Here is a 27,950-nt window from a genome sequence, read left to right as displayed (position 1 = left end):
ACTGCTTCAGTGACACACACTCCGATTCCCTCACAGCTCAGGGTGGAAGGGTCTGGTTTCTGCTCTCACAGACAGGCAGGATTGCTTAGAGGGCACAGAGTTTTTTACCTTCGTGGCCGATGCAGAGAGCAGCATCTGTCCTTCCGCAGCCTGGCAGATTACCTCCCTTCGAAGGTCAGACTGGGGAAGAGCTTTTCCGCTCTCTCATCAGGAGGGGGCTTGAATTCATCCATGAAAATAACTTTGCCTTTTTCACCCAGATGCAAATTCACTACAGAAAGCAACTCTTTAGGAACTGAAGCCTGCCTTTAACTCATCAAATTGTGTGCTGTGTTTGTGCTGCCCAAAGGAAACAAGCCATCCAAACAAATAGATGGCATCAACCCGGGACAGTCAACTTCAGGTGGAGCAATTCAGGATCCTGGCAGTGGCAGTAATGGATTTCCTGCTGCCCTTCACAGAGAGTGGTAGGGTGAGGGTGGGCTCTGGGCTGTTGGTGTACCATCAACACCAAAGAACCCACCTCCACAGGGATGGGCCTTGCTTCCAGGCTAAAGAAATGTAATTCCCGACTTTCCTTACACAGCTACTGCCAGCAGTGGGACTAGTTGCACCTCCAGAGAGAAAAGTGCTACTGCACGTGCCCAGACACTTTCCCCTCAAGAGGATTCCCTATTCTCAAGGCACATCCCAGGCATCAGTCCCAGTCTGCAGGTGGTGCCTGTTTTCCAGTGAAAATCCCACCCTCAGCCCTTTCAGCCAGTTAAAGCACAAGCTGGGCATCCTGAGTGGGACGGGGACTCCAACTCTGCACCACGCTCTGCACAACACTTCCTACAACGAGAAGCAGTTTCATAACAAAGCACTAAACCAAACCTGCTCCGTAGAAAAGCCAGTGTGTGTGGTGGGCATCGCACATGCGGGAAGCTGCCTCTGCCCGTCTCACAGCCTGTCCTGCCCACAACATGTGAGAGCTCTTCACTGCACCACCAGCACGGGTAACTCCTGCACCTGCAAGCTAACATGTCACAGCACGATTATTAAGACAAAGAGGAGTCATCTGGGTCAGGAATACTTTTTAATCAGCCCAAACTGCTCCAAATTTCACCTGAGAAGAGACCAAAGGCTGCTCAGTTCTATCTTATTCCTTTCTTCTCTTCCCCAGATCTCTCCTTTACAGGAACACGGCTGTTTTGCCTCCTTCATCTCCACCAAGGAATGCCCTCTTCAGAAATCTTAACCTTCAGTGTCATGAAATCACTACTTAGCTCTTACCTTGTTTACTGAACTAGTTCTAGTCAACCAAAGCCCACCTCTAGCTCCATCCAGGTGCAATCCAACATGAAGTAAACACGGTTCAATGGGTTATTTACAGTCTTGTTGCCCTGTAAATACACAATTGTCCTGCATCTACTCCGTGCGCTTCCATGACTGGGAAGTGAAATCAGCCAAACACAGATGTAACCACCTGAAGCTGAGTAATGCTGCTGGATACATCACATTATCAACACTCATCACACACTGATGGACTTGGGGACAGGCCATCGAGACCCCGGGCCACACACTTATGTCAAGTACTCCCTTGCAGCACACATCTGAGCGTGTCCGAGGTGCAGCACCAAAACTTCCTTCTGCATCAGAAGGTGTCACTGGCCCCAAAAGCCACAGTGCCAGGGAGATGTCCCCTGGCATTCTGTACAGCTTGAAACAAGTAGAATTAAAACAGCCATTCACACATGTAGCTCCATGGGTGACTCTGGTCATTACCTGCTGTTCTTAAAACCCTCCCAAATGAGCTTTTACAATTTAAAAATAAATGCTTTGTTTTTTGTTTTCTTTTTTAAAGAATAATTTCTACATTTCTGTCAGCCAACTAATTTCAATCACGGCATAATCTAAGACTAAAGCAAATCCTGGCCCAGAGTGGCAACCATGGGACCCTCGAGTCAACACTGCTGCCCTGCAGCAAGGGAGCAGCACGCCCCAGCTCCTCACATCCCTGCACCCCAGCCAGGAACCTGTGGTGAACTCCAGTTGATTTTCTGTATATTGATTCTCTTTCAGCTTAGGAAGGATCCCTCCCTTCAAGAGATCCCTTTTCTTCCAGAGAGCAGTGGGGTGGAGAGGCTTCTGGGCAGTGTCCACTGTTAATGGCAGTGCTCTGTGATATCCACAACAACTGCCTTCTTCCAGCTGAAGAAGAAATAGCCCATCCCTGCGCCGGCTGCCACGGCTATGCAGAGGTATCCATTGTATGTCATGAAGATCAGCATGAGGAAGTAACTGACCACGACCTGGATGATGTGCAGCACAGTCTGCAGGAGGTGAGGGAAGCTCAGCATCTGCTGTCTGGGAACACAAAACCCAAGGAACAATAAGTATCTGAGAGACAAAGGCAGGAAAATGCACATCCCCAAAGAGAAAAGGCAGCTCAGCTTAGGCTGACAGGATGCCAAGGTGGGTGTGAGATGGCAGAGAAGGTAAGAGAGCAGCCTGGACACAGACTTCTGCATCCATCTGTCGCTTGTAACTGTGGTTTTCCCCCCAGAGCTGACTGATGGCAAAGACATCATGGTGCTTACCAGGAGGGCAACACATTTAGCAGAGAAACAGACTTCTACAGCTTATTTTACCCCCACATTCAAATTAGCAGAATGGCTTTTTTTCCTCAGTAGAGGCTTTGTCTGCCTGCCAACAGAAGGATCCCAAGTAATTCCTGTCAGGGTCACTGGCTCTACACCCAAATTCTGTTCCTGGGAACCCCCTGAATGTGTTCACTACTGCTCTGGAAACTAACCAAGCTTATCTGACTCCTTGTTGCTTTCCTTTCCCTTGTTCCCCATCCTAAAGGGTGGGCAGGTGACTCCAGCCCCGTGTGGAGCAGTCTCCCAGTCTGGAGTCATACACTTTGCAGAGGGTAATACTGGTTGCATAAAGCGGAGCTTTTCCTGTCCCAGTTTTCACCTTTGTCAGCTGCTGAATTAATGTGTCTTAGAATGAAGGGAAATTCTTACCCCACAGTTTTGTGTGTCTCCATCAGGATGGTGCCATTGGGACCTGGCACTGGCATGGAGTTGTAGCGAATGCTGACCTGGGACTTACGGAGCAGACACTCCCGGGCAATCTTAAGGCCTTCATAAAACATGGCCAGGAAGAAGACAGCCACAAAAGCACCAGCCATTTCTGACAAGAGAGGAGACGTTATCGTATCTGAGCAACAGGAGACATTTGCTTCAAAACACGTCAGAAAAGACACTGTGTGATTCCACAGCCACGTCCCACTGCCCAGGCTACGGCTGGTCACGCACGTGTGGATGGAAAATGTCACTTTCAGCCAGGCACTAACTGGAATTCCACCCATGAAGTGAAAGCAGCACTCCCTTTTGTAGTAAAACCAGCCAAATTCTTGAACTATTCAAACATCTCCCCTTTTCTTTCACCCCACAGAAGCCATCTCACACAGACTCAATGCCGTGTGCATGTGCGGTTTTGGCATAGAGCAAGTTGGTTCCTGAAACATTAATCACTGGTAAACCGTTTGTTGGGACTGGACAAGACAGTTTTACTAACCTCCAGGAGTATTGATTGTAAGTCCAGAAAACAGCAACGGCACATTCTCATAGCTGAAGTGGAAAGTCATTGCCTGCCCAAAACATAAAGAACATCAAGATGAGCCTGAGGAGCTCATCCTGAGACAGAGCTCACAACAAGAGTCAGGAAAGGCTTTTGTGTTATGGCAAGAACTTGGACCCTTCCAGCTGGTCACCAGGGAGACTCAAAGAAACTCCTCAGTAAATCCAGTGTAACACATACAAGTGAGACATGGCCAGTGATGCTCCAGGTTCCAGTGGGCAGCTTTTTTGAGGCAGTGCCCCAGGCAGATTTGCCCTTTACAATACCTGCTACAGGAAAATGCTTTCTCCTTGCTTTCAGAGTTCTTCTTTGCAGCATCAGCAGCAGGCATGGACTGGGGATGTCTCTGTGGAGCTCACCCCTGCCTCCTCGTAACCACTCATGGCCTGGGGTACACTCACTTCTCCCCACCCTCACCTCGTGTGAGCTCATATAGATAAAGGCTCGTGTAGCCGAATCTTCTGGCCCTATCCTGCACTGTACCAGCAGTCTCCCTAGAGAACCTCCTAATATCCTATGGGAAACAGATGCCTAAATACAAGTACAACAAAGAGTAGATAAAGCAGGAGCACAGCTTCCCCTGGGTGAAAACAAGGGCTCCTGAACCTGCAGAGTGAACGCTGTGGGAAGGGGAGACATCAGTGATCCCCAGCCAGCTGGGGTTCATGTCATCTTCCCATTTAGGTACATACACTGCAGTTCAGCATGTCCTGAAGCTGGAGGAACTTCTCTTTCAACTCCCCTCATTGCTTAATGAAGGTTATTTGCTGAAGGTCAGAGTTACGACTAATTTCAGTGTCTCTAAGAATCAGCATTCACTACCCTGAGAGCAGGAACTACAGAACAGCTTTTGGAGAGTACTTTTGTTTCTTTAATGAATGTAACGTTTTCACACTTAAAACAAACCCCACACAAACCACAGAGTGTTGCAGCCCAGTTCTGTAACCCACAGCTGGAACAGAGCCTGTACTTGGTGCAAGTGGGGAATGGGAATACATACATGTTAAAACGTGTTCAGTCCATGATCTAAGGTGCTGGTACCTATTTGCTTCCTTCCCTGACAGTTTTACATGCAACGTTAGTTCAGAATCTTGTGCAATTAATCACAGTTTTCAGTTGCAGGGTTAGGCAGGGTCCTGTAACCACCACTGAAGGTAAGAGCACTTGGCACTGGCAAAGAAACAGCATTTAGAGGGAAAGAAACAGATCAAGGAGTGCCAGTGCTGAGCTGTTAGATTAGACGAAGAGCTTCACAAGGGCATCAGTGACAACACTGGACTGCAAGTTCCACCAGCACCCCTGGCTTCGCACTGGGCCATGCTCCCAAAGGGGAGGCTGTTCTGGTCCTCTCCTGTTATGACACTGTTTGCAGTGTAAGTAGAAGCAGCCAGTGATCCTCACTGCCTTCTTCGGGGCACACAGCTGGGCAAACTCTAACTGAAGGCTTGCAATGTACTCCCAAGTACAATCCCATCTGGAAGGGAAATGCACCCTCTCTCCCCTCCTTTCAAAGTTTAACCCTAAAGAGTCAGGTTTTAATAATCAGAAACTCACTCCAAAAGTACTCAGAAAAGGGAGAAAAAGCTGAAAACATCCCGAGAACTGGCTACACACAAACACACATCCCTGGCCATCTCCAGGGAAACTCTGGCCAGGATCTCTGCAAAGCTTCTGTGAGCTCGGCAGACACAAGTCTGAACCTGTTTAAATCAGAGTTAGCTAGAGCAGCAGGATTCAGCACCAACACAGCCTTTTAATGCCAATGTGGCAAAGTGCCCTGGTAGCACTTTGCTCCCCAAGCCCAGTGCATACTGAGTTCAGAAGGAAAAGGGCACAGAGGTTGGTCGTGTGCAGGTCAGCACAATCCATCATACTGGTGTGCAGCCCCCTCAGTGCCAGTTAAGGCTTTTGCTAACACCAACAGCCTGGAGAACTCCATCCAGCTCCATTTCTTGCAGGAAAAAGCTTACTTAACATTTCTGCCTTTACCTGGCTGGAGAGCAGACACCAGGCTGGCTGCTAGAAAGGTCTTTGCTTGAAAAGACCATTTTGCCAAAGGATCTCCAGCTCTGAACTGCATTTTGTGTTGCCTACCACCTCATGCCACTCCTTCATTCCTGAAGAGCCACAATGGGGCCCTTGTTTGGGTCTGGATTGATTCACACCTTCTAAAGCTAAGATTAAGTTCCGATTAAACTTAGGCCCTGGCACAGGGTGCCCAGAGAAGCTGTGGCTGCCCCATCCCTGGCAGTGTTCAAGGCCAGGCTGGACAGAGGGGCTTGGAGCAACCTGCTCTAGTGGAAGGTGTCCCTGCCCGTGGCAGGGGTTGGAACTGGAGGAGCTTTAAGTCCCCTTCCAACCCAAACCAGTCTGATTCTCAGGAGCACAGTCTTCAATATGAGAAGTTACTCTGAACCACAGACAAGGAAAAGCTCTCTGGTTAATTGTAAGTTTTCCACTTACCATCATCATCATGTCAGATCCATGGTTGTGACCTGACGATGTCGTTGCGTGGTGATGCTCAGGAGGATGTGTGGCTGGAAACATGGAGCTGTTCATGGGGTGATCGTGAGGTATCCTTACCACAGAGAGATTCAAAAAGGCACGAAGAAAAGCGGGACCCTGAAAAAGAAACCAAAAGTGTAAGAAGCAGCACTTCACTAATCAGAATATGGTTTCTCTGGTGCTACTGCAAGAGAAAATACTCTGAGCCACTGAGAACTACTGCCTCTGGATAGGCTTCTGGAGCATCCTCGTGGTGCTGCACTGTGACTACAGAGGACCCACAGCAAAGTGAGCAGGACAGTTTAAAGGAGGTGTGTCCCCCTGAGCTTTACATCATCCTACTGCTGCACCACCCTCAATCCTCCTGCCAGCAAGGCAGCCTAATGTGATTGAGGTAGCTCATGGGGACCAGTGCTCAGTATAAAGGAACATTTCCTATCTGTAAAAAGACAAAAAACCTAAGTCTCTTCTCAATTGCAGTCATGCAAGATGCAAAAATACCTCAAGCCCCATTTTAAATTGCATATACTAAAGAATCAGCTGTCAATATTTCTCCTAATTGACAGTTATGCATTTTATTGGGGACATGTGTAACAAAGAAATTATGTTAGGTGGTACAAGACCTATTACCAGGCAAAGGTCTGCAACAGCCCCAGGCAATCCAATTTCATTTCCATGAGCTTCCCATTGTCACATCTCCCCTCTAATCACATCACACACAATGAGAGACACACTCCAAAGGCTGCCAGTGCAAATCCCTAATCTGGTTACTGCAAATCAGTATGTCTGGACACACTGCATTAAAAGTACAGCTTGTGGGTAGATGGGGACACAGCTTCTGCACTCTGCACCCAGCACAGCCTGGGATGGGACTTGGGACAATTTCTGCTCTGAAATAACAGACTAGTTTGTGCTGGAAGGGACCTTAAAGCTCACCCAGTCCCAACCCCCTGCCATGGGCAGGGACACCTTCCACTAGAGCAGGTTGCTCCAAGCCCCTGTGTCCAACCTGGCCTTGAACACTGCCAGGGATGGGGCAGCCACAGCTTCTCTGGGCACCCTGTGCCAGCGCCTCAGCACCCTCACAGGGAAGAATTTCTGCCTAAGAGCTCATCTCAGTCTCTCCTCTGGCAGGTTAAAGCCATTCCCCTTGGCCTGTCCCTACAGGCCCTTGCCCAAAGCCCCTCTCCAGGTTTCCTGGAGCCCCTTTAGGCACTGGAGCTGCTCTAAGGTCTCCCCTTCAGGAGCCTTCTCTTCTCCAGGCTGCCCCAGCCCAGCTCTCTCAGCCTGGCTCCAGAGCAGAGCTGCTCCAGCCCTCGCAGCAGCTCCAGGGCCTCCTCTGGCCTCGCTCCAGCAGCTCCACGTCCCTCTTGTGCTGTTGCCCCAGAGCTGGATCAGGACTGCAGGGGGGGGTCTCCCCAGAGCGCAGCAGAGGGGCAGAATCCCCTCCCTGACCTGCTGCTCACGCTCTGGGGGTGCAGCCCCCACGTTATGAAAAGTCACGAGGTGGAAAGAGCAACCTGGGAACACCATCAGGCTTGAAATAACAGCATCACTCAGCATGACAGAGCCAGGCAGAGGCAACCCCCCCACAGTCCAAGTGAGACACCATCGAACCTAAGTACTGACACTGCTGTGCCAGACCCTGTCTGGAATACTCTGTACTGCCCCACCCCAGACCAACACTCAAGGAAAACCAAGTGAAATAAAAAACAAAGTACAGACACTTTATTAAATCAAAGTGTAAGAAAAACATGAGGGGAGGCTGTCCTGGTTTGGGCTGGGATAGAGTTAATTTTGTCCCTAGTGGCTGGGGCAGTGCTGTGGTTTTACTTCAGTCTAAGAATAACGCTGGTAACACACCGGTGGTTTAGTTGTTGCTCTGTAACACCTACCCTGACCAAGGACTTTTCAGTCTCATGCTCTGGCAGTGAAGAGGGGCACAAGGAGCCGGGAGGGAGCAGAGACAGAACACCTGACCCATACCACAGCACATAGCGCCCAGTATAGAAACTGGGGAGGCTGACTGGGAGGAGCCAATTGCTGCTTGGGACAGGCTGGGATGGGTCAGCGGGTGGTGAGAATTGTACTATGTGCCACTTGTCTTTCCTGGGTCTTATTCCTCTATTTCCTATTCCTATTATTATTTTACTTTATTTCAATTATTCAACTGTTCTTAACTCATTGGTTTTACCTTGTTCCAACTCTCCCTCCGCATCCCACCAATGGCTCTGTGGTGCTCAGGTGCTGACTGGGGTTACACCCCAACAGAGATGTGCTTCCTCCCAGATAAACCATCAGGAGTGCTTGTAAGTGGGGAAAAGGAGCTTTTTAAGCTAAAAGCCTCTATGGTGTTTGAACACATTGGTGTGAATATATATAGATTGGACAGGGGAAATGAAACTCTAGAGGAGCTTTCAGCAAACAAACCCGGAAGGGCAACCAGCCCATGGTAGAGCTGGTGCTGAGACAGTGACCTGAGGACACTGGTGTGCAGGAACCACTGGTGGCCCAGGACACGCAGCCTGACAGAGCCTTGGTGACAGGGGGATCTCAACAGGCTTTGGAGTTAAATTAAAAAGAGCAAGGAAAGAGGTTAAAGACTGGGGGAAGACAAGGAAACTAAGTCAGCAGTGCCAGGGGAGAACTCAAGAATTAATACTCATGCAAGCAGCAGCTCACCTGACACCAAAAAGCATTCCCAAAGGATAGCTACAGAACACATGGTGCAATTTTCACAGAGCACAGCTTTGAAGATGATCCCATTCAGAGATGAAATGTTCAAGCACTGAAGTCCCAAAACACAAACACTTGGGAAAGGAATCCTCTGCCAAGACACACAAGCTTCAAATTGTCCTGTGCAGCAGGGAAGGAAGAAGAACAGCCCAAGGGAATTACACCATGGATCAAAGGTGAGTGTGCCACGAGAGGAAAGAAGTAATGGAAGAACTTCCCCTCTCCCCAGCTAAAACCTCATCTCCTCCCTCCTCTTCCTCCATGTGACTGACACGTTAATGTGCTTTGGCTGCAACATTCCTGCTAGTGACTACTGTCCAATCCCATTATTTATTCTTCTCAGGATCTCGTGCTTCTGCCAAACTCCACGGGTTCCAACATGCCCCACAGCAGCTCTGGCTGTTCACCACATTAAAAACTCCCTTCGTGGTCGGGTTGTGTCCAAATGCTCACTGATTTACCATCACTGGTCCTCACAAAGGGGAAACAGGGGATGTGTTCTCTAGATATTTACAGGGTATTAGCAATCAAGTGGCTGCATGTGGATGAGCAGGGTCCTGGTAGAGGTTACAAAGAGCACACATGGTGCTCACCTGTATAGCTCCCTCTCACCCTCCCCCTACTATAAGGGTGCTCCAACACCAAATCCAACCCCCTACTGCAGTTACCCACCACTGAAAGATATTTTATGAGATCCTGAAGGATGATGGATCAAGAGGAGCGTGAGCAGCAGGTCAGCGAGGGGATCCTGCCCCTCTGCTGCGCTCTGGGGAGACCCCCCCGCAGTCCTGATCCAGCTCTGGGGCAACAGCACAAGAGGGACGTGGAGCTGCTGGAGCGAGGCCAGAGGAGGCCCCGGAGCTGCTGCGAGGGCTGGAGCAGCTCTGCTCTGGAGCCAGGCTGAGAGAGCTGGGCTGGGGCAGCCTGGAGAAGAGAAGGCTCCTGAAGGGGAGACCTTAGAGCAGCTCCAGTGCCTAAAGGGGCTCCAGGAAACCTGGAGAGGGGCTTTGGACAGGGGCCTGTAGGGACATGACAAGGGGAATGGCTTTAACCTGCCAGAGGGGAGATTGAGATGAGCTCTTAGGCAGAAGTTCTTTAGATATATTAATTAGATATTAGGAAGGTGATCTTTAATGTCCCTTCCAACCCAAACCAGTCTGTGATTGTACGATATTAAGTAGAATAAGAGGAAATAACCCAGACTGAGCCACTTGAGCTGCCTTTTGTGTTACTAAAGATAACCGACATGTGGATGCATTCCTGTTTAAAAACAAATCACTTCCAGTGGAACACCCCAGCACAATCAGTCACTGAGCTACAACTTAGGAGGTCTCTACCTGTGCTTTGAGGTAAAAACAACACCTAGAGCAGCAGCAGCAACAGGCTGTGTAATATTTCAAGCTGCAAATGTCTATTTGCTTGCACAGACCCTAAGAGACAAGCTGAGATGGAGCTGTGTGTATCACAAAAAGAAAGGCACTTTTTAACAAGTCTGACTCCACACCTGGAGGAAAAACCCCACACATAAGTTTCTAATATTGCCAGTTCTTTAAATAGGTTTAGTCTTGTACAAACCCAGCACTCCAACAGGTATTTTTGCCTGAATGGGTGACTTGTCTCTCCCTGCTCCCATGTTTGCACAGAGATAAAGAGAGGCTTTGGCGTGGATTCCTGAGCACACCCTGGTGAGGGGTCTGGAGCAGACCCTGGCTGCAGCAGGCTCAAGTATGTCAAAGCATTTACCCACCTGAAGGGCACAGACCTCAGGGTGCCCCTACCTCCATGCTGCACTTATCAGGGACACACACACACAGATTTTTTCTGTACTCTGCAATAGCTCTACCACATAAGAAAACAAACAGGGTGGGACAGGAGACAGGAATGAGGAAATTCTCTCCAGGGCTTCTTTCTTTCCCTCCTGGTGCTGTCACCCCAGTGCAGAGGAGCCACAGCCTGCATTTCATGAGCCCTCAAATCCTTAAGGAAAACAGCAAGACTCAGAGTTACACATAGGATTTCTCCTCGGATAGGAGTGACCTCAGCACTCTGGTAGGCTCTGCTCAGGGGTTTCTACCCCTCCACTGCAATGGAGTACGTTGGAAGCTCAGCAAACCCAGCTGGGGCAGGGACATGTGCAGCCTGGAGCAGCATTTGACAATAGCAACCTCCCAGCTCCAGCTCAGCATCAGGATGTACTTTCACCCTCCACCCACATGTAACCAGTGCTGCCTCACTCCACACACACAAGGAAGCCACGTTAGCAACTCCAGGGCACAGGAAAGGAAGGAGAGATGGTATCTTCTACCAGTGCAACAGAAACAGCGGGCAAATGGGCTGGACCTGCTGAGATGCCAAACACAAAGCAGTCTTCTCAAGCAGGCCTTAACCATAAAATGATGGGCATTATCGGAACCTCCACCAGAGTTTCCCAATGTGTTGTTTCTGCCCTGTTAATCTAGCATCCTGCCACAGTTTTGCCTGTGGCAAAGAGCCTTCCAGACCCCCAAGGGAGATACAGCTTTTAATGCAGAAACACAGGACGTGCTCAAACAGGACAGACTATGGGAAGGATCTGCCAAGCTCCCAGAAAGTACTTCACAAATCAGCTGGGCCTGAAACACGGTGTGCAAACAGCTTCCTTAAAACCACGTTCAAAAGGAATGAAGCCCCTTTCCAAATCAGAAGTCTGACAGGACTAACAAGAGTCCTAAATCAACACCCATTAGAGCAGCAAACTCTTCCCTTCAAAACAGCGCCTCATCTTTCCCATGCCAGTGCTGAGAAAGCAAGGAATAAAACTAATTCCACTGGCTGTGCCCAAAAGCAACAGAGCCTTAAAAAACCCCTCTTCAGTCTCCTTTACACCAGTTAGTGGTTCACCAGAGCCATGCTGACGGGGCTGGCTCCTGTGCAGAAGCCTCCAAACTCCTGCCTCCACACTCAGCTGGAGTGATTCTTACCTAGGGTCTCCCCACGAGCGCTGCTGGTAGCCAGAACAGGGTCAGGAGCTCCCTCTGTTCTCCTGAAAGTGAAAAACACCTGGTAAGATTTACTGAGAATTCAAATGAAAGCTCCTGAGAGTAATCCAAGGGAAAAAAGATCAGAAATAACATGCTGGAAAGGCAAAGATCTCCCGCTTGCACATCACGTCCGCCTCACTCCTGCGTGCCACAAAGGAATGCCACGTATAAAACACATGAGCAATGGAAAAGGCAACCAGAAGTTACCAGTGCTCTACTTACAGCAGCCCAGCTGACAACTGTGTGAGCTCTATGGGCTTCCAGCTTGTGGTCTCAAGCCCAATCCTTGTTTTTCCTCTGAAGTGCTGCAAATGGAGGTGGGAGGGGAGGCAGGGAGCTGCAGACACTGCTGCACTGTTCCCTGGCTCAGCCCTGGTCTCCACTGACTGCTCTGAGCCAGTCACCCTGAGGCTTAAGCACTGCTTCATTTATTCAGTTTCCTGGCAAAGAGGACAACTTTAACTGCTTCCTCTCCAAAGGGGGGCGCTTGCTGTGCCTCCCCCAGGATCCAGGTTTAGCTCCTAAAGGCACAGCCTAATCCTACCTTTTCATACTACAGGAGTAGCCAGACACGGCAAGCAGAGCCCTTCTGGAGCAAGCTATACAGGCACACTAAACCTTATGGAATCCCAGCCTGGTTTGTGTTGGAAAGGACCTTAAAGCTCCCTCAGTTCCAACCCCCTGCCACAGGAGGGACTGTGCTGTGCCCAGCACACCCCATAATTGCATACCTCTGCCCTTCCTTTGCTCAACTCCTGCAGAAGAAGCTCTTAATGCTATATTAAGGATTTAAGGGATGTTTGCAAGCTCACAGCAGAGCTGTGTGGCTTGGCCTGGTCCTGTATCACCTCCTCAAAGCCCCAACCAAAAACCTTTACCAGACATTTAAGGCTTCCTAGAAGCTCTACACACCAGAACGGGTTTGGATGAAGAGCAAGGAAGAGAAAGGAATGGCTTGGGAGAGGAGCACATTGTCCCTCTCCACCTGTAAGCAAAAGGGATACAGCTGAGCTACTTGAACAGTTGGGTTTCAGAAGCTTTTGAAGGAGAAGACAGGTACTCTGGAGGATGTCCAGCTTGTGATGCCTGGGGGTAGAGTGCAGGGAGTGGAGAATGATGGGCAAAAAAAGAGCTGAGCAGGGCTACAGACAACATCTTGTGTGCAGCTTCCAAAGGGGCCGGTGTCTGGGCAGCCTGTGACATGCAGAGATGAAGCAGTCAGCAGGGACGTGGAAGGGAGACGCAGCCAAGCTGGCAGCAAGGAGACAGCAGCTCTTCAGCAGCTATCACACACAGTACAAGCAGGAGAATGGGCTCTTAACAGTAACCTACAGGGCTGTTAGTTTTCCATGAGGGGAGAAAGCCACGCAGGAGAGGTGATCCTCCTCCATCATGGATCAAAAGCTGGAACCATTTCAGCCCAGTCCTGGATGCTGAAGGGGGACAGCAGAGAACATGGCACATCAAGAATGTCCTGTTGTTCATGAGCCCACGAGCAATGGTACCTGCCCAGGCTGAGAAAGACCCTTTCATCAAGTGCCTCTGTCAAACCCTGGAGGCAGGATGTGAGCAGGGGGTGGATCAAAGCCTCCCACCACCCACTCAGGGAGGTTTGGGGGAGAAAGATTCAGCCAAGGTTCAGCTCAGGTTCTCGGTGGCACAGCCACACCACACTGCTGCGGCCAACAGTCACCCTCTGCGAGTACATGCCCCTTCCTTGGAGCCTGGGGGAACGCACGGGGGGTCTGTGGGGCTCTGCCCTGCCAGGTGGAGTTATTTTGCTGTTTTCTCACGCTTACCTGAGCTACAAACCTCCATCCTGCAGGGCTCTGGCTGCCACCCCCTGCTTGTATTATTCTTACCAAATCCTTGGGTTTCTTTCCCACATTCCATACTTCCAATACACATCTGTCTCTCTCATCATAGGGCTGCTCTGTCCCCAAGAGCTCCCTCCCCATGTAACTATCACACGGCACTCATGGACATGGCAAAAAAAGCCCCTAAAGTGGTCCCATTCAGACCATGGATTCCAATTGAGATGCTGGCTCACACAGGCTTCCCAGAGTTGCACATTATTTGACAGCTCAGCACAGTTATACACATTAATCAACTTTTAATTAAAATTAAAAGAAGTTAATGAAGTATCAGCATGGGTTCAAGCCCTAAGGTCCTGTGCTTTGCTGTGAACCACAGCTCTAGAGCTAAGGCAAAGCTGGTGGCTTTCACTCAGCACAACCCCCATCACTTGAGCAGGGGCCAGAGCTCTTCCTCTCAGCATGGCCACCATCACGTCCCTTTGATGGGGTTTATTTTCATAGCAAACTTGTCTGGTCACCTTCTGTTAGAGACCCAGCTTGATCTGCTGCCCTACACAGGGACGGTCATTCCTCATCCTCCAGCTTCTGCAGACTCCTCAGGAAATCTCTAAATATTTGAACAAGAAGAAGAAAAAACAACTAAGGACAGAGTGTTCCTTACAGGACAATGCCCTGAGCTCCATGAAGCGCAGCATCACACCAGCCCATGTCGTTAACGGGCCCAGTGAACTGAAAGGCAGGAGAAAACAATCCTGCAGAGCAGAAACCCCAAGACTGACACTGATCACATCAGAGGAAAGGCTGAGGAGTGCTGGCAAGAGATGTGTACAGGGCGTTAGGTAGGCTGAGCAAGAAGCAGCCTCCTCTGCAGCCAAGCGTTTTGCTTTTACCCAAACTACGGGAGATGGAAAAGCAATAAAGGAAGGATACTATTGAGAAGCATGGCAAAACTGCAGGGTCCTTGCCAAGATTCTTCTGGCTCTTGACCTCATTTCTGCAAGAGGAGTCTGATGCTGACAGCACAGGCTCAAGCACCTGGAGCACACGTACAGCTTTGCATTGAGATCACGAGCGATCCAGGGCTGTCTCACAAAGGGTCCCAAACTCTAACATGTCAGTCAGACTAGATGACTGTTGTAGGTCCCTTCCAACTCAACTATCCCATCCTATCCTATAATGGCTCCTCCACTTGTGCTGGCCACCTCTCAGTCCTTGCCTCAGTGGAGCAGGTTACTTCCACAATGACCACATCAACCTTTAGCAAGAGGTGACAGAACCAACACCGTTACTCCTTGGTTTGTCTCTTTGTCTCACAAACACTGGGTCAGCAATGCAGAGGGACTACATCAGCAAGGAATCAGCAGGAACTCCCCTCTTGTAAAGAGAATCCTGGACATGATCCCACACAGACCAGTGAACATTAAGCTTTTCTTTGAAAGCAGAACTGCAATCTTGGAGACCGATCTATGCCTCCAACCACTGAGTCCAACCTCTGGGTCACCACCTATACATACTCTTCAGGCTGCCCCACTCTTGGCAGGACATGAGACAATCACACCATTTCCTCAGCACGGCAGCCATGAGCTGCTTCTTCCTGTCCCCCACATAGTGCTAGAAGTGAGAACGTTTCTGGAGGTGGGTAATAGGCTTTGGAGCTCACAGCACAGCAGTGGGTACACCCAACTAGATCATTTTCATGCAATTACAAAAGTCCTTGCCCTAACAGATGCAAAACAGTAGGAAGAGCATGATACCAGGAATGGCACTGGGATTGGAGCAGGCAGGTCCTGGGAACACCACCAGGTACAGGCTTGCTAACATGCAGATACTGCTCAGCACTCATTTGTCACAGAAGCGTGGTGCAAAGGAGCTATTCTGAGTGATGGACAGATGGGAAAGCTGTCGTGAGGCTGAGGACAGTTGGTGAACTGTGCGCATGAACAGGACCACCAGGCAGGACACAGCAAACAGATTTTGGAGAAACACGTCAGAAATTATGTGAACTGAAGCATTCTGCTGCCCCAGCAATAACCTGCTACCACCCTGGTCAAACACAAGTACTTCCAACCTCAGTGAGCCCAAATTAACCCAAGTCCCCAGCTGGATGCTTTCAGAGGAACTGCGCATATTCCACCCTTGACTGTGTTTGACCACCCCAGCTGGAGAGACTATTCTGCACTGAGCAATTCAAAAGTGCAGCTCAGGAACAAAGCACAACTCTCCTGGCACAGAGCCTCCCACCCGCTGACCACAGCAGAGGGCCAAGAACAGACATGTCAAACACAAGTTGGACTCTTCACTGCTAACAAACGCCAAGAAACATTAGTCAGTGTTCAGAAGGGTGAGATGCTGCATCAGCAGACACAGAACTCAAGTGGTGGCAAAGGTGGTGCTAGTTAAAAGGTGATAAGGATCGTAGAATCATCACAGAATGGTTTGGGTTGAAGGGACCTTAAAGCTCCCCCAGTTCCAACCCCCTGCCACAGGCAGGGACACCTTCCACTAAAGCAGGTTGCTCCGAGCCCCGTCCAAGCTGGCCTACCAGCTTCCGAAGCAGAGAAGGTGCCATACAAAAGCTGACTCAAGCACTCATCTGGAGAGCAAACCATGGCATTAGAGACGCCAAAACTGACACAGGATGCTACGTTACAATTTCTTTATACAACATCCAGGCTAACAGCTCCTACAAAAGCATGTCAGACACCAAAACTCCTTATAGCCAATGCCAGCATGGATTCAGAGCTAGTATTAACAAGTCTCCATCAAAGGCAATTCCCAGGGGGCATCGACAGAAGAACCTCTTCAGCAACCCTGCGCACGTCAAAGACTCCTGAAGCAATTATCCCAGGTCCACAGCCTGGCAGGCCACTTATCCCAGCTCCATCTCTCTTCCTCAGACCATCCAGAGTATGAACAACACCCCTGTCATGATATGTACCCATGCCACAAAATGCCAGTATTCAGCACCCAGGGAGCAGAAACCCGAAGGTCTCCTCTTCCCCACAGGGACCATGCTGTGTTTAAGCAGAAATAAGGCAGAATGGCTTTAAATCCCAGTGGCTTCACGGGTCCTGCTGGGATGTGGGGGTAGCTGAGAGCTGCCTGCTTACCGTGCATGACTGGTCAGAAACCACCCGAGGACCCCATGCTCGCTGGTCAGCAGAAGCTGCCCAAACCTCCTCCTTAGTGGTGAAGAGAAACAGGACAGCAGCAGGGCAGAGGAGACAGAAAAGAAGTGCCATGTGACCGGTATTTTCCAACATTACGTAATCTCCTGAACAAATAAGACACTTCCTTATCCTCTGTGTGGTTTCTGCAGGGACATTCCACAGCTGAGCACAGGAACTGTGACCATGGAGACGTGATCCACATGGCCAGAGAGCGGGAAACATCCTGCTGCCTTGGCGTATGCTGAGGAATGAGTGAGATCACAGCCACAGAATCCCAGACTGGTTTGTGCTAAAGGGACCTTAAAGCTCATCCATTTCCAACCCCCTGCCACGGGCAGGGACACCTTCCGCTAGAGCAGGTTGCTCCAAGCCCCTGTGTCCAACCTGGCCTTGAACACTGCCAGGGATGGGGCAGCCACAGCTTCTCTGGGCACCCTGTGCCAGCGCCTCAGCACCCTCACAGGGAAGAGCTTCTGCCTAAGAGCTCATCTCAATCTCCCTTCTGGCAGGATAAAGAGTTCTAAGGCTTGCAATATGCTTCAAACACTTTTTAATCTAAAAAAATAATTAATATTTGGAACTGTATCTTGCAAGATTTGTATCATGTATCCTGTGAGATTACACAACCTGTGCTTCCTTAGAAAGCACAGGCCTAGTGAAGAATTTCTCTTCCTCTTTTATAGGCCCCAATCAAGAACAACTCCAGCATGGATTCTTCTACCTACCACAGACTTTTTTGTTAATGAAGGGAAAACTTAGATCTTAAAATCAAAACAAAACCCCTTTGCATACAAGATTCTTCACTGTGCTCATGAATTCAGCACCAGATTCCTGTAGGTTCACACCACCCGCAGCACTGGTATGTACGAAAGGAGCCAGCCTGTCTCACACTAAATGGTGTCTCTGCCCAGGGAATAAGCAGATGTGTATGTGACCATCCAGTGATCACATGCAGAAGCATTCAATCTCTAAGGAACGCTGGGTATAACAGGATATCAGCCAGGGTACTGCTTCCAAGTTAATACCTGATCAACCGTTGCTCCATGGTTTCCTAAGGTGGGAAGGACATGCACCAGGCTGAACAGTAAAAAGCAGCTCTGACCAGACTTACTTCAAATGGTGCCTTCCAGCCTTAAGCCTCGTAAAACTGTAAAATAATCTCAGGAGACACAAAAGACCTGCTTGAGTGAGCTCAGAGGAGGCCACGGAGCTGCTGTGAGGGCTGGAGCAGCTCTGCTCTGGAGCCAGGCTGAAAGAGCTGGGCTGGGGCAGCCTGGAGAAGAGAAGGCTCCTGAAGGGGAGACCTTAGAGCAGCTCCAGTGCCTAAAGGGGCTCCAGGAAACCTGGAGAGGGGCTTTGGACAAGGGCCTGTAGGGACATGACAAGGGGAATGGCTTTAACCTGCCAGAGGGGAGACTGAGATGAGCTCTTAGGCAGAAGCTCTTCCCTGTGAGGGTGCTGAGGCGCTGGCACAGACTTTTCCCAGAGAAGCTGTGGCTGCCCCATCCCTGGCAGTGTTCAAGGCCAGGTTGGACACAGGGGCTTGGAGCAACCTGCTCTAGTGGAAGGTGTCCCTGCCCGTGGCAGGGGTTGGAACTGGAGGAGCTTTAAAGTCCCTTCCAGTGCAAACCATTCTGGGATTCTGTGGTTCTAAAATGAAACCAGGCGTAAGCAAGTCCACTCCCAAGCAAGAATGCAGCTGCAAAAATGCAGCATGACTCAATGTGGCCTAAAAGTGCATCTCCTGGCCTTTAATACAGGTGCAAGATTGCAGATGGTATCCACGACCACCATAAATACCCTTGTCTTGCATAGATAAAACTAATGCTGAGGGTAATAAAATGGGTGGTTTATTACAGGCCTCATAAAAGGACGCCTAAAGTCCATCAACACAGATGATCCAGGAGACTCACAGAAGGACGATTCCCAGATCTTACCCTCCCTGTCCCTGTTCCATAGCTCACCACAGGACGACTGGTGGTTAAGATCTTCAGTCACAGAACTACTGAGGTTTAGGAGACATCCTGTGATGATCTAGTCCCACCTCTCTGCTCAAGCAGGCTTGGTGGGAGCAGGATGCCTCCCATCAGCATCCCCCTGAGCATAACAACTGCACATCTAGTTTGATACCCTGCACACAGCGAGGACTTATCTGTTCTTGCAGATGGTGAGGAGCAGCTCAGTGCTCTGGAGAGCTGGACCCAGATACAGATCCTGTAGTTGAACTAAAAGCTCCTGTTCTTGAAAATACTGCAAATCCTTTGACAGAGAACTCTTCCCTCCTGGGAACTTTGGCAATGCCTGAGGCACAGCAGCACAGTGGTAACAACAAGTTAATGGGTCAGCTGATAACAACCCAGCCATTTACACAAACCTCCACACCTGGAAAACAAGCTCATTTTTTCCCCTCTGGCTGTTTTTCAACATCATAATGAGACTTAGCCCGGAAAGGGCAACATGTGTACAAGTTCTGAACTGGCTTTCAGGTATGCTTTGAGAATATCACAAGAAGAAAACCACCCTCCAGAACTCAGTGGTAATTTTTAGGAATCTGTTCCACACATGATACGGGACACACTGGTTTAAGCAATTCACACACATTTTTCCATGTCCAGTACTGCCACAGACTCATCACAGTGAAACACCTTCATTGTGCCATTGGCTTCCTCCACATGTGAACGCTTCCTTGACCAACAATCCCAGGAGCACGTTTCATCCCTTGCTTTTCACATGTAAGCAGTTGTTTGCTACAGTGACTCCTCAGATGTGTGTCCATGTGCAAACACAGCATTTTAAGGTGGCCACTCAAGCATTCACCTTCCCTGGGGCTGTCACGTTCCGGCCTGTGCCAGATGTTGCTGCAATAACCATGTGTTGTTGACGTCAGCTCCTATGGGAACACACTGGGGCTTCCAACTCCAGCTCTGGTGGGCCAGGGTCACCTTTGAAATGCAGGCTTTTGACTGCAAACCCAATAGCTTGCAAGAATGACTTTTAGAAATATGCTTTCCCTACTTGCAGAAGGGAAATGAATGCGCATTCACTGCCTTGTGCATCAATGACTCTCCCTCACAACAAAAGCTTGTTCCACCACAGCCAAGAACCGAATTCAATTGTTCAAAACACCTCTTGTTTTGAGAAGCCTGAAGCTGTTTCTGAACAAAATGCAGGGTAGAACCCAGGGCAGCAGCAGCAAAATCCATCCCACTGTGTTTTCGATTAAGCCCAGGAAGTCAATCTCTGTTTCAGCTGATGGTTAAGACCAAACTATACATCACCAGAGGCACATTCCTACTCTTCTTCCATGATCTCAAACACCACCAAGAGGATGGAACATGTGACATATAAATAGCTTCCAGGCAGTAATGCAAATACTTGCAGGAGTTTGGAGAACAAATTCATAGCCCTAGTCTATGGAACAGAGCACCTCTACATTTTCACTGTGGGAAATGCCAAAATACAATCCCACCTTCACTCAAGTCAGCAAGGGAGGAGACCTCCTGCCATATGAAGAAGAGGGAAGGGGCAACCAAACCAAGCCATTCTCTGGGAAGGAACGTGTCTTTGGAAGAGCCTTGGCCTCGTGACACTCTTCTGACAGGACCACCTCTAGGGCATGGAACGCTGAAACAAACAGCCATCAACAGGAGTTTTGTTCGAGTTATGAGTGACCCCAGGACCAAGCTTCAAATATGGCCTTTTCCACCCAGCTTCCAAACCCCTGCACTGCCACAGAGCTGCTACTCCAAACAAACATGATTCAGAGCTAAAAAAGCTGAGTACTTACTCTTCCAGAGCCAAGTTTTCCACCTCCTGACTCCAGGAGAGCAGTTTGTCTTCTTCAAACAGGCAACAAGTCTGAGACGGATCAAAGTTTCTAAACTCACAGATAATGCTGACAAGCAGAACCCACATCAGTATCTGTATCAAAGGCTAATCATTAACCACTGCTTGGATTTACCTATGAGCACTTTTACTCCGCTTTAAGCATACTTACTGCCTGACCTGCAGCCCATTCCAAACCAGACCCATGACTTGTAGTATGCTCAAGTGGGAAATATTTGTGTTCAGCTTCTCTGAGCTGTGCTGAACAGGGGTAAGGGCTGAAGCAGCAGGGACAGGGGCAGCAGGGATTGCTGCTACATTCTGCTGTGGGGGAAACCATCCCTCACAAAACATTGACAATCCCTATTGTTACAGCAAAGATTTCATCTGACCCAAGATCAATATTTACTGCTTGGACTATGCAGCCTACTGAACATAAGCCCATCATGGTAGGACCAGCCCAAGGACTGGGATGCTCACAGAAAGATCCATGTAACAGCAAAAGCAACTCCTGAGTCTTTCTTAGGAGGTCTTTGCAAAAATGCAAAGAGATTTTAGAACTCCCTGACCTGAAGGGTGTGCAGGGAGGGCACCTCTTCAGAGGGACATTCCACAGGCCATCTGCACAGGTCGGGGCACTCATTCTACCTCACCCTCAGGGATTATGGGGGGCACTCACTGGAAAGCAAAGGCTGCAGCTTCAGGGGGGTTCTGCACCATCTACCCCAGTGGTGGCCGATGCCTTCACTTGGAGCTGCTGAAGGGAGAGGCTGCAGTGTATGGGCTGCAGAAGTGCCCAGACCCTTCTCCTGGGGCTGGGACAGGCAGCAGACCAACAACAGCAACCAGGAAAAGGTGATGGGTGATAGTAATAGGTGATGTACCACAGATTGTGCAGGAATTCTTCAACGTGTACACGACAAGCCCTGTCAGGGCAGCTGACTCCCTGACCTCCTGATCCCAAAGCTGGCGTCAGCAACTGCTGTGGTGGAGAAAATGTGACAGAGAAGGAGTGCAAGGAGTAAGGCTGTACTGTGCTCTGCGATGCACGGGTCCTCATTGTGGGGCAGTGGTTTCAAGCAAGATCAAAAGCAAGAGTATAAAAGCAGTGCACATGATCTTATTATCATGATGTACTGGAGGGAATTCAGCTAATTAAGGGAAGTTGTGCTGCTGCCAAAAGCTGTTTTAAACTACTATAAACTACTGCTTACAAAAGAGGCAAAACAGAATAAAATATATGAGGCTTTACCATCCATACAGCAGGAGATCCTACAGACACTGCTCTGTTTGTGCCTCCTATGAAGAGAGCAGCATAAAAATGGCTTTACAAGTACAACCAAACCTGTAGCAGGAACACGAGGGCGCTGTCTATGTCCCAAGTACACACTTTCGGTTCAGGCTTCAGTTTGACAGTACCTGTACCATACTCCTCCAGCATACTTCAGCCTCACCTGACATCACCTTAAACATTAAGGTTGAGCACACCCTTGTGAGATAACATCCTATCCCAAGGTAATGAAGGGCACTAAAGGTGATGGCACCTTTATTTGTATAAAACTCTCCTGGCAGAGAACCCAGAACTTGCGACTCAGCCTCTTGTTGAGTCCATCAGAGCAGGAGCTCAGGCAAACAAGGGAAGCATAAAAAAGGCGACCGAGAAACCCAGACCCACACCGTGAGTGGCATTTCACTGCCACAGTACTCCAGGGCTGGGTGTGTTCCTTTGGAGCTTGCACTTCTGCTTCCCTTATCACCTTGATGTACAAGGCTTGTCTCGCCATATCGGAAGTGCACATGGTATCTCACAGCTCTCCCATTGAGCACTGCACTGGCAGCAGCCACTGCTGCCACTTCCCGAGGGCTGGAGGAGAATGACCTGTGATCACCTGCCTGCTGGGAGCACTGGTTTGAGCCTGCTCCATGACTGTTAGTGGTTTTATTTCCCAAGTAAAGGGTGCAAGCTTGAAAATGCAAGTCAAGTCAAGCTGTGACAACGTGCTGACAAATCTCTTCAGAATAGCGCCTTTCAGAGCAGGAAAAGTTAACTGAGACAGAGCTGATGGATCGGATCCCTGGCTCCCAGTGGCTCCCAGTGCAGCCTCTGTCCAGACACAATGTGGAGAACACAGCCAGGACTGCAGGGAGCTGCTGGGCTGCACCCAGGCACACAGCCTGCACCAAGCTGCTCCAACATTCCCATATGGAGCACATGCACCATTTGACAGCAGTCCAAGAAGGAGCAGGTTGGTTCACAGGGACAAGCATCTCCACGAGTAGGCTGAACCATAAACCCTTCCAGCAGCTGCTTTCCCAGCTCCCACAGGAGCAGCCCAGCCGCTGGCTGGAGAGCAGCAGCCTGTCAGCTCAGGAAGTGCTCTGCAGCTTGGAGGTAGCCTGAAAGCACTTTTTATCCTACAAACCCAGGTCCAAGTAAATTCCCCCTAATGTGAAAAAAAGCCTGAAAGCAAATTTACCACCTGCACTCCTTCCCCCAGGAGAGACTCATTAAGTGTTTAAGTGTTTAAGAAGGAAAAAAAAAGCCAAGATGTTAAGATTTCTCTTACCCAGGTTAGCCAAAAGATCAGCTAAATATATCCCGAAGCTCATATTCCAAGCTCATGTACCTTCATCAGAGGAATGAGATTTGAATCCCTGATAACCAACGAGCATGTGTGGGAAAAAAGAACTTCATTAAAGTGAAGCAGGTCTCATGAAGTCTCAGGAGAGACCTCAGTGAACTCATTGTTCAGTTCATATAGTTATATCCTTTTGCTAGTGTTCTCCCAGCTTCTCAGGCTTGATACATAGAATCACGGACTAGTTTGTGTAGGAAAAGACCTTAAGCTCATCCAGTTCCAACCCCCTGCCACAGGCAGGGACACCTTCCACTAGAGCAGGTTGCTCCAAGCCCCTGTGTCCAACCTGGCCTTGAACACTGCCAGGGATGGGGCAGCCACAGCTTCTCTGGGCACCCTGTGCCAGCGCCTCAGCACCCTCACAGGGAAGAGCTTCTGCCTTGTATCTAACCTGAACTTCCCCTGTTTCAGTTTAAACCCATCACCCCTTGTCCTATCACTCCAGTCACTGACGAAGAGTCCCTCTCCAGCATCCTTGTAGCCCCCTTCAGGCACTGGAAGTGCTGAGCATCAGTGAGAATAGATGTTCAGTCACTTACAACATCTTGGCCTGTGATGCAGAGCTGCCACAGTCTGCTATATTAATTTAGATAAACAGTAGAGATTATATACAGGTTATAGATTATACATATGTTATACAGAACAGATTATATACAGGTACAACTTTTTAAACTGATTATGACATTCACATCTGCGGTACAACAACAACTGTGGCACTTTCTAACATTATATATGTGCAGGGTGAAAAGAGCAAAAAGAAAAGCAGTTGCTCCAGCCAGCAGGCGCAGGAATCAACAGGGCCCTGGCAAGCATGAACTGGTGAGACACAGGGAAGAAAAGATGTTGGGAAAAACGATGATGAGAAGATGACATTAAAGTCTGTAGTAACAGAGAAGGAAGGCCAAAAAGGAGGTATTTCATCTCAGCCTCCCACTTCCAGATTGGCTTCTAAACCAGGGAAGTCTAATTCCAGGACCAACAGATGAAAGGCTTTAGAAAGTTAATTTCCAGAGTAGCAAAATAGGAGTTTAATTCATTTACAATAACTAGTCCCATTATTCCCTGCATTAGCAGATTCCAGCTCTCAGCTGAGAAAAGGTTACTGAAGAAATCACTGGTCTGGAGGCCCTGGGATTTGATTTGGAACATGTCCAGAAAATCAGACTGAAACAAAAGACAGTGCAGTGGATTAACCAAGATTGGATTTCCCAAAGAAAAGCAACAAACTGGACTCAATCTTCTTCATCCTTCCCTAAGAAAAAGCTGCCAGGACTCCCAGGGACTTCCTGGCAGACTTTGGAGAAGGTCACAGCAGCAGCCTGCTCCAGCTGAACCTCACCAAGTGCTGCTGTGGCTACTGCTGCCTTTCAGGTGACCTTCAGCCAAGCGTGGAGGGGCAGGTCTGCAGGGAAGGGAGTTTCCTGTTGGGTACAGGGGTCTTTGCAGCAAATGCAGACAGCAAAAAGGAAAGGAGAAAATACTGCAGTTTAGTTCAAAGAGCAGAAAGTTCTGTCTTCTCTCTGACCTAATGTCTGATTGGAAACCAAGAGAACTGGAAGCTCCTTAGAGCCCTGAGTCCAAACTCTCTGCGTGAATGTGGTCAATCTTCTCCTCTGTAGGATAAGACTGTTAAAGATCAGCATTCCCAACACCCTCCCTCCTCAAGCATATAGAGGGTCTCACTAATCCAAAACTTGAAGTGACACTGTAAAGGGGGAAGTAAAAGCAGAATCCTCCCAAACTTCCTGTCTAAAAAAGGAAGAAAAGAAGAAACCACAAACCTTTTTGTCCTTGCACCACTGCAACTCAGAGTACTTGGCAGGGAATACTCCTTTAAAACAAAGCAGCAAACATGCAAAAGTGACCTGGAAAGCTGATTTAATTCCTGCTCACTACTGGCAGAAATGCTTCTAATTCCCAGCCTAGTTAAAAAGCTGCTCTAGATTAGAATCTGATATATGAAATTAAAGTAATTCTTTGTAACTCCCAACAAGCAGCAAGCTCTCAGTGGAAAACAGCAATAAAAAATTCCCAGTCCTTAGTTGTGGGGGAGCCTGAAACTCCTCAACTGCTGCTTTTATTCCTTCCAATTCTTTTTTTTTTGGTTGGAGGGAGGGAGTGGAAGGACAAACCTGCTTACTGCAACAGTTCTGGTGTTGGGAGCCAAAAGCACCGCTTTGATTCTGTGTGGTGTCAGCTTCACCAGCACAACCACACTTATGAAGCCAACGTGCATTTAAACAGCAATACTGACACATTCCAAGGCCCCCTTTTTCATGGAGGTTGGGAAAAAGGTGATGTGTAATCCAAAGCTTGAGGAAAGCCTCAGGAGATATTACATCATAAATGCCATGAATCGGGATCATTGAACTCCACACTAACCTGACTAGAAGATCACTCATGAGAAGCACTGCAGCAGCTTTATTTACCTCAGGCTCAAGCAGAGGCAAGTTAAGATCAAACAGGTTAAAAGTGAATTTAATAAACACTTGGAAGAGCATTTAATCACCTTTGGACAAAACGCCACACTATTAAGCATTCCAAAGCTTGGAATTTGAGCACAAACAGGAAAAATTGGTCTATGACTGGGAATTCATGTGGAGCCATGAGGCCACTGCAAACTCCAGCGCAGAGGAGGGGTGTGAATAAAGCTGGAATTAAGAAAGGCAAGTGGCTTAGGCCGGGCTTAGCTAGGATGCTGGCCATGGCTGCAGGATGTCCTGCCTGCTCCCTCCTACCTCACCCACAGCCCGACTTGCCAGCGCTGAACCCCAGTGTGGGAAAGCACGTGGGGTTCCCAGGTTAACACACTGCTCCCAGGATGGGAATCCTTCCCTGCTTTCCAAGTTAAACTTTGTACTAAGAGAAAAAGGTGGGTACAGACATAACATTACCTGGACCTAAAGAACCTAAACTCAAGTGCAGCACTAGGACTTGGCCACACACGTCTTCACTGTTTAGGATATCTATCTACTGCCCACTTGATGGAAATATGGAAGGAGGCAAAGCAAGCAACTATCTCTTCATCTGAGGAAGGCAGGAACCACATTCTATTTGAAGTTCATGTCTACCTGTCATATCAAGATAGAACAAGCTGCTCCCATACAGAATTTACATCATATCACAGAATCCCAGCATCATTACGGTTGAAAGGGCTTCTGGAGATCATCCAGTGCAACTCCTGCCAAGGGAAAGGCACCCAGAACAAGTTACACAGGAGCAAGTGGGTTTTGAAGGTCTCCAGAGACCACAACCCCCCTGGGAAGCCTGTACAAGGGCTCTGCCACCCTCAACGGAAAGTTCTTCCTCATGTTGAGGTGTCTATTACTGTATAACTATTGTGTGCATGAGGTGGTTTGGGGTTTTTTTTTAACAGAAACAAGGCTTCTGAACTTCTGGAGGTTTCATTCCAACACAATCACACATTCTGCAATAGAAAAGCTACTTACTACTCCCCCTACTCAAGTGAAATCATCAATATCCCAATTGTGCTGGATTCTCATTGCAATATCCCCCCAAACTGCTGCAAACACAGCGCTGGCAACTTCATTCTCAGACTCAACCATCCCAGCCTGGGGATGTTGGAAGGGACCTTAAAGTTCCTCCAGTTCCAACCCCTGCCACGGGCAGGGACACCTTCCACTAGAGCAGGTTGCTCCAAGCCCCTGTGTCCAACCTGGCCTTGAACACTGCCAGGGATGGGGCAGCCACAGCTTCTCTGGGCACCCTGTGCCAGCGCCTCAGCACCCTCACAGGGAAGAGCTTCTGCCTCAGAGCTCCTCTCAATCTCCCCTCTGGCAGGTTAAAGCCATTGCCCTTGTCCTGTGAGTAATTATTACTACAAATTTCCAAGCAGTGCCAGAGAACCCCCAAAGGCAGCAAACCACTCAACCTTCGCTGCTATTTCGCTCTCCCTGCGTTCAGTTTTGCTGCATTTCACCACCAGCTGGTTCTGAAACACTGACACTGAAGCCAGGGCAGCGGGTGCCACACAGCACCGGGCGGTAGCAGCTCTTCAGGAGGACAAAACCAACCAGAACAGGTAAATTTCTCAAGCCACAAGGTGGCTTGAGCGAAGGTGGAGAATTACTTAACGAGGGGCAGCTCAGGCGTTACACACCTCTGAACTCTGCCGATGCGCGGGGATCAGGTGTGTGCTCCACACCGCCTGCCGCCCCTCGGAACTCAACGTGCGAGCCAAACCCGGCGCGGGGCAGCGCCCGTGTGCCCGGGCGGAGCGCGCCAAGCCCGCGGGCAGCGCCGTGAGGCCGCCCCCGGCCACACCAGACACCGCGCGGTGCCCCCGGGTCCCCGGCGGGGCGAGGGCTGCCCGGGGAGAGCTGTCACCTCGGGGACACCCGCTGCCGGTCGCCGCGCCGGGCCTGCAGCGACACCGCGCCCCGGGCCCCGCCGCGGGGGCACCTCCCGCCGCACCGCCCTGACCCCCGCGCTTCGGCGAGGCCGGGCAGGCGGCCCCCGACCGCGGGGAGCGCCGGGGAGCCCCGGGAACGAGACCCCCCCGACCCCGGCACGTCACTCACCACGCGACCGCCACGAGCACCGCCTGCTCGGCCCCGCCCCCTCTGACGTGTCCACTGAAGCCCC

General features: G+C 49.6%; 1 protein-coding gene across 4 annotated transcripts; it reads right to left on the bottom strand.

Annotated features, from left to right (window-relative positions):
• Window positions 1–1,059: 1,059 nt before the first annotated feature.
• On the bottom strand, window positions 1,060–27,946 carry SLC31A1 (solute carrier family 31 member 1). Of its 4 annotated transcripts, none has more exons than XM_030507043.1 (6): window positions 27,887–27,946; window positions 11,835–11,896; window positions 6,097–6,255; window positions 3,571–3,643; window positions 3,015–3,183; window positions 1,060–2,349 (listed from the first exon to the last, which is right to left on the bottom strand). In XM_030507043.1, the coding sequence occupies exons 3-6, from the start codon at window positions 6,190–6,192 to the stop codon at window positions 2,148–2,150; spliced, it is 540 nt and encodes a 179-aa protein (XP_030362903.1). In that variant the 5' UTR covers window positions 6,193–6,255; window positions 11,835–11,896; window positions 27,887–27,946; the 3' UTR covers window positions 1,060–2,147. The 4 variants fall into 4 exon arrangements, with proteins under 4 accessions (XP_030362903.1, XP_030362904.1, XP_030362906.1 ...); XM_030507044.1 differs by lacking the exon at window positions 27,887–27,946 and adding an exon at window positions 20,669–21,345; XM_030507046.1 differs by lacking the exon at window positions 27,887–27,946 and adding an exon at window positions 16,822–17,174.
• Between the last annotated feature and the right edge of the window lie 4 nt (window positions 27,947–27,950).

This window comes from Strigops habroptila, chromosome 15 (assembly GCF_004027225.2).
Source record: "Strigops habroptila isolate Jane chromosome 15, bStrHab1.2.pri, whole genome shotgun sequence".
Taxonomy (NCBI): domain Eukaryota; kingdom Metazoa; phylum Chordata; class Aves; order Psittaciformes; family Psittacidae; genus Strigops; species Strigops habroptila.
Note: the sequence above shows the minus strand (reverse complement) of the source record. Positions and strands in the feature narration are given on the sequence as shown.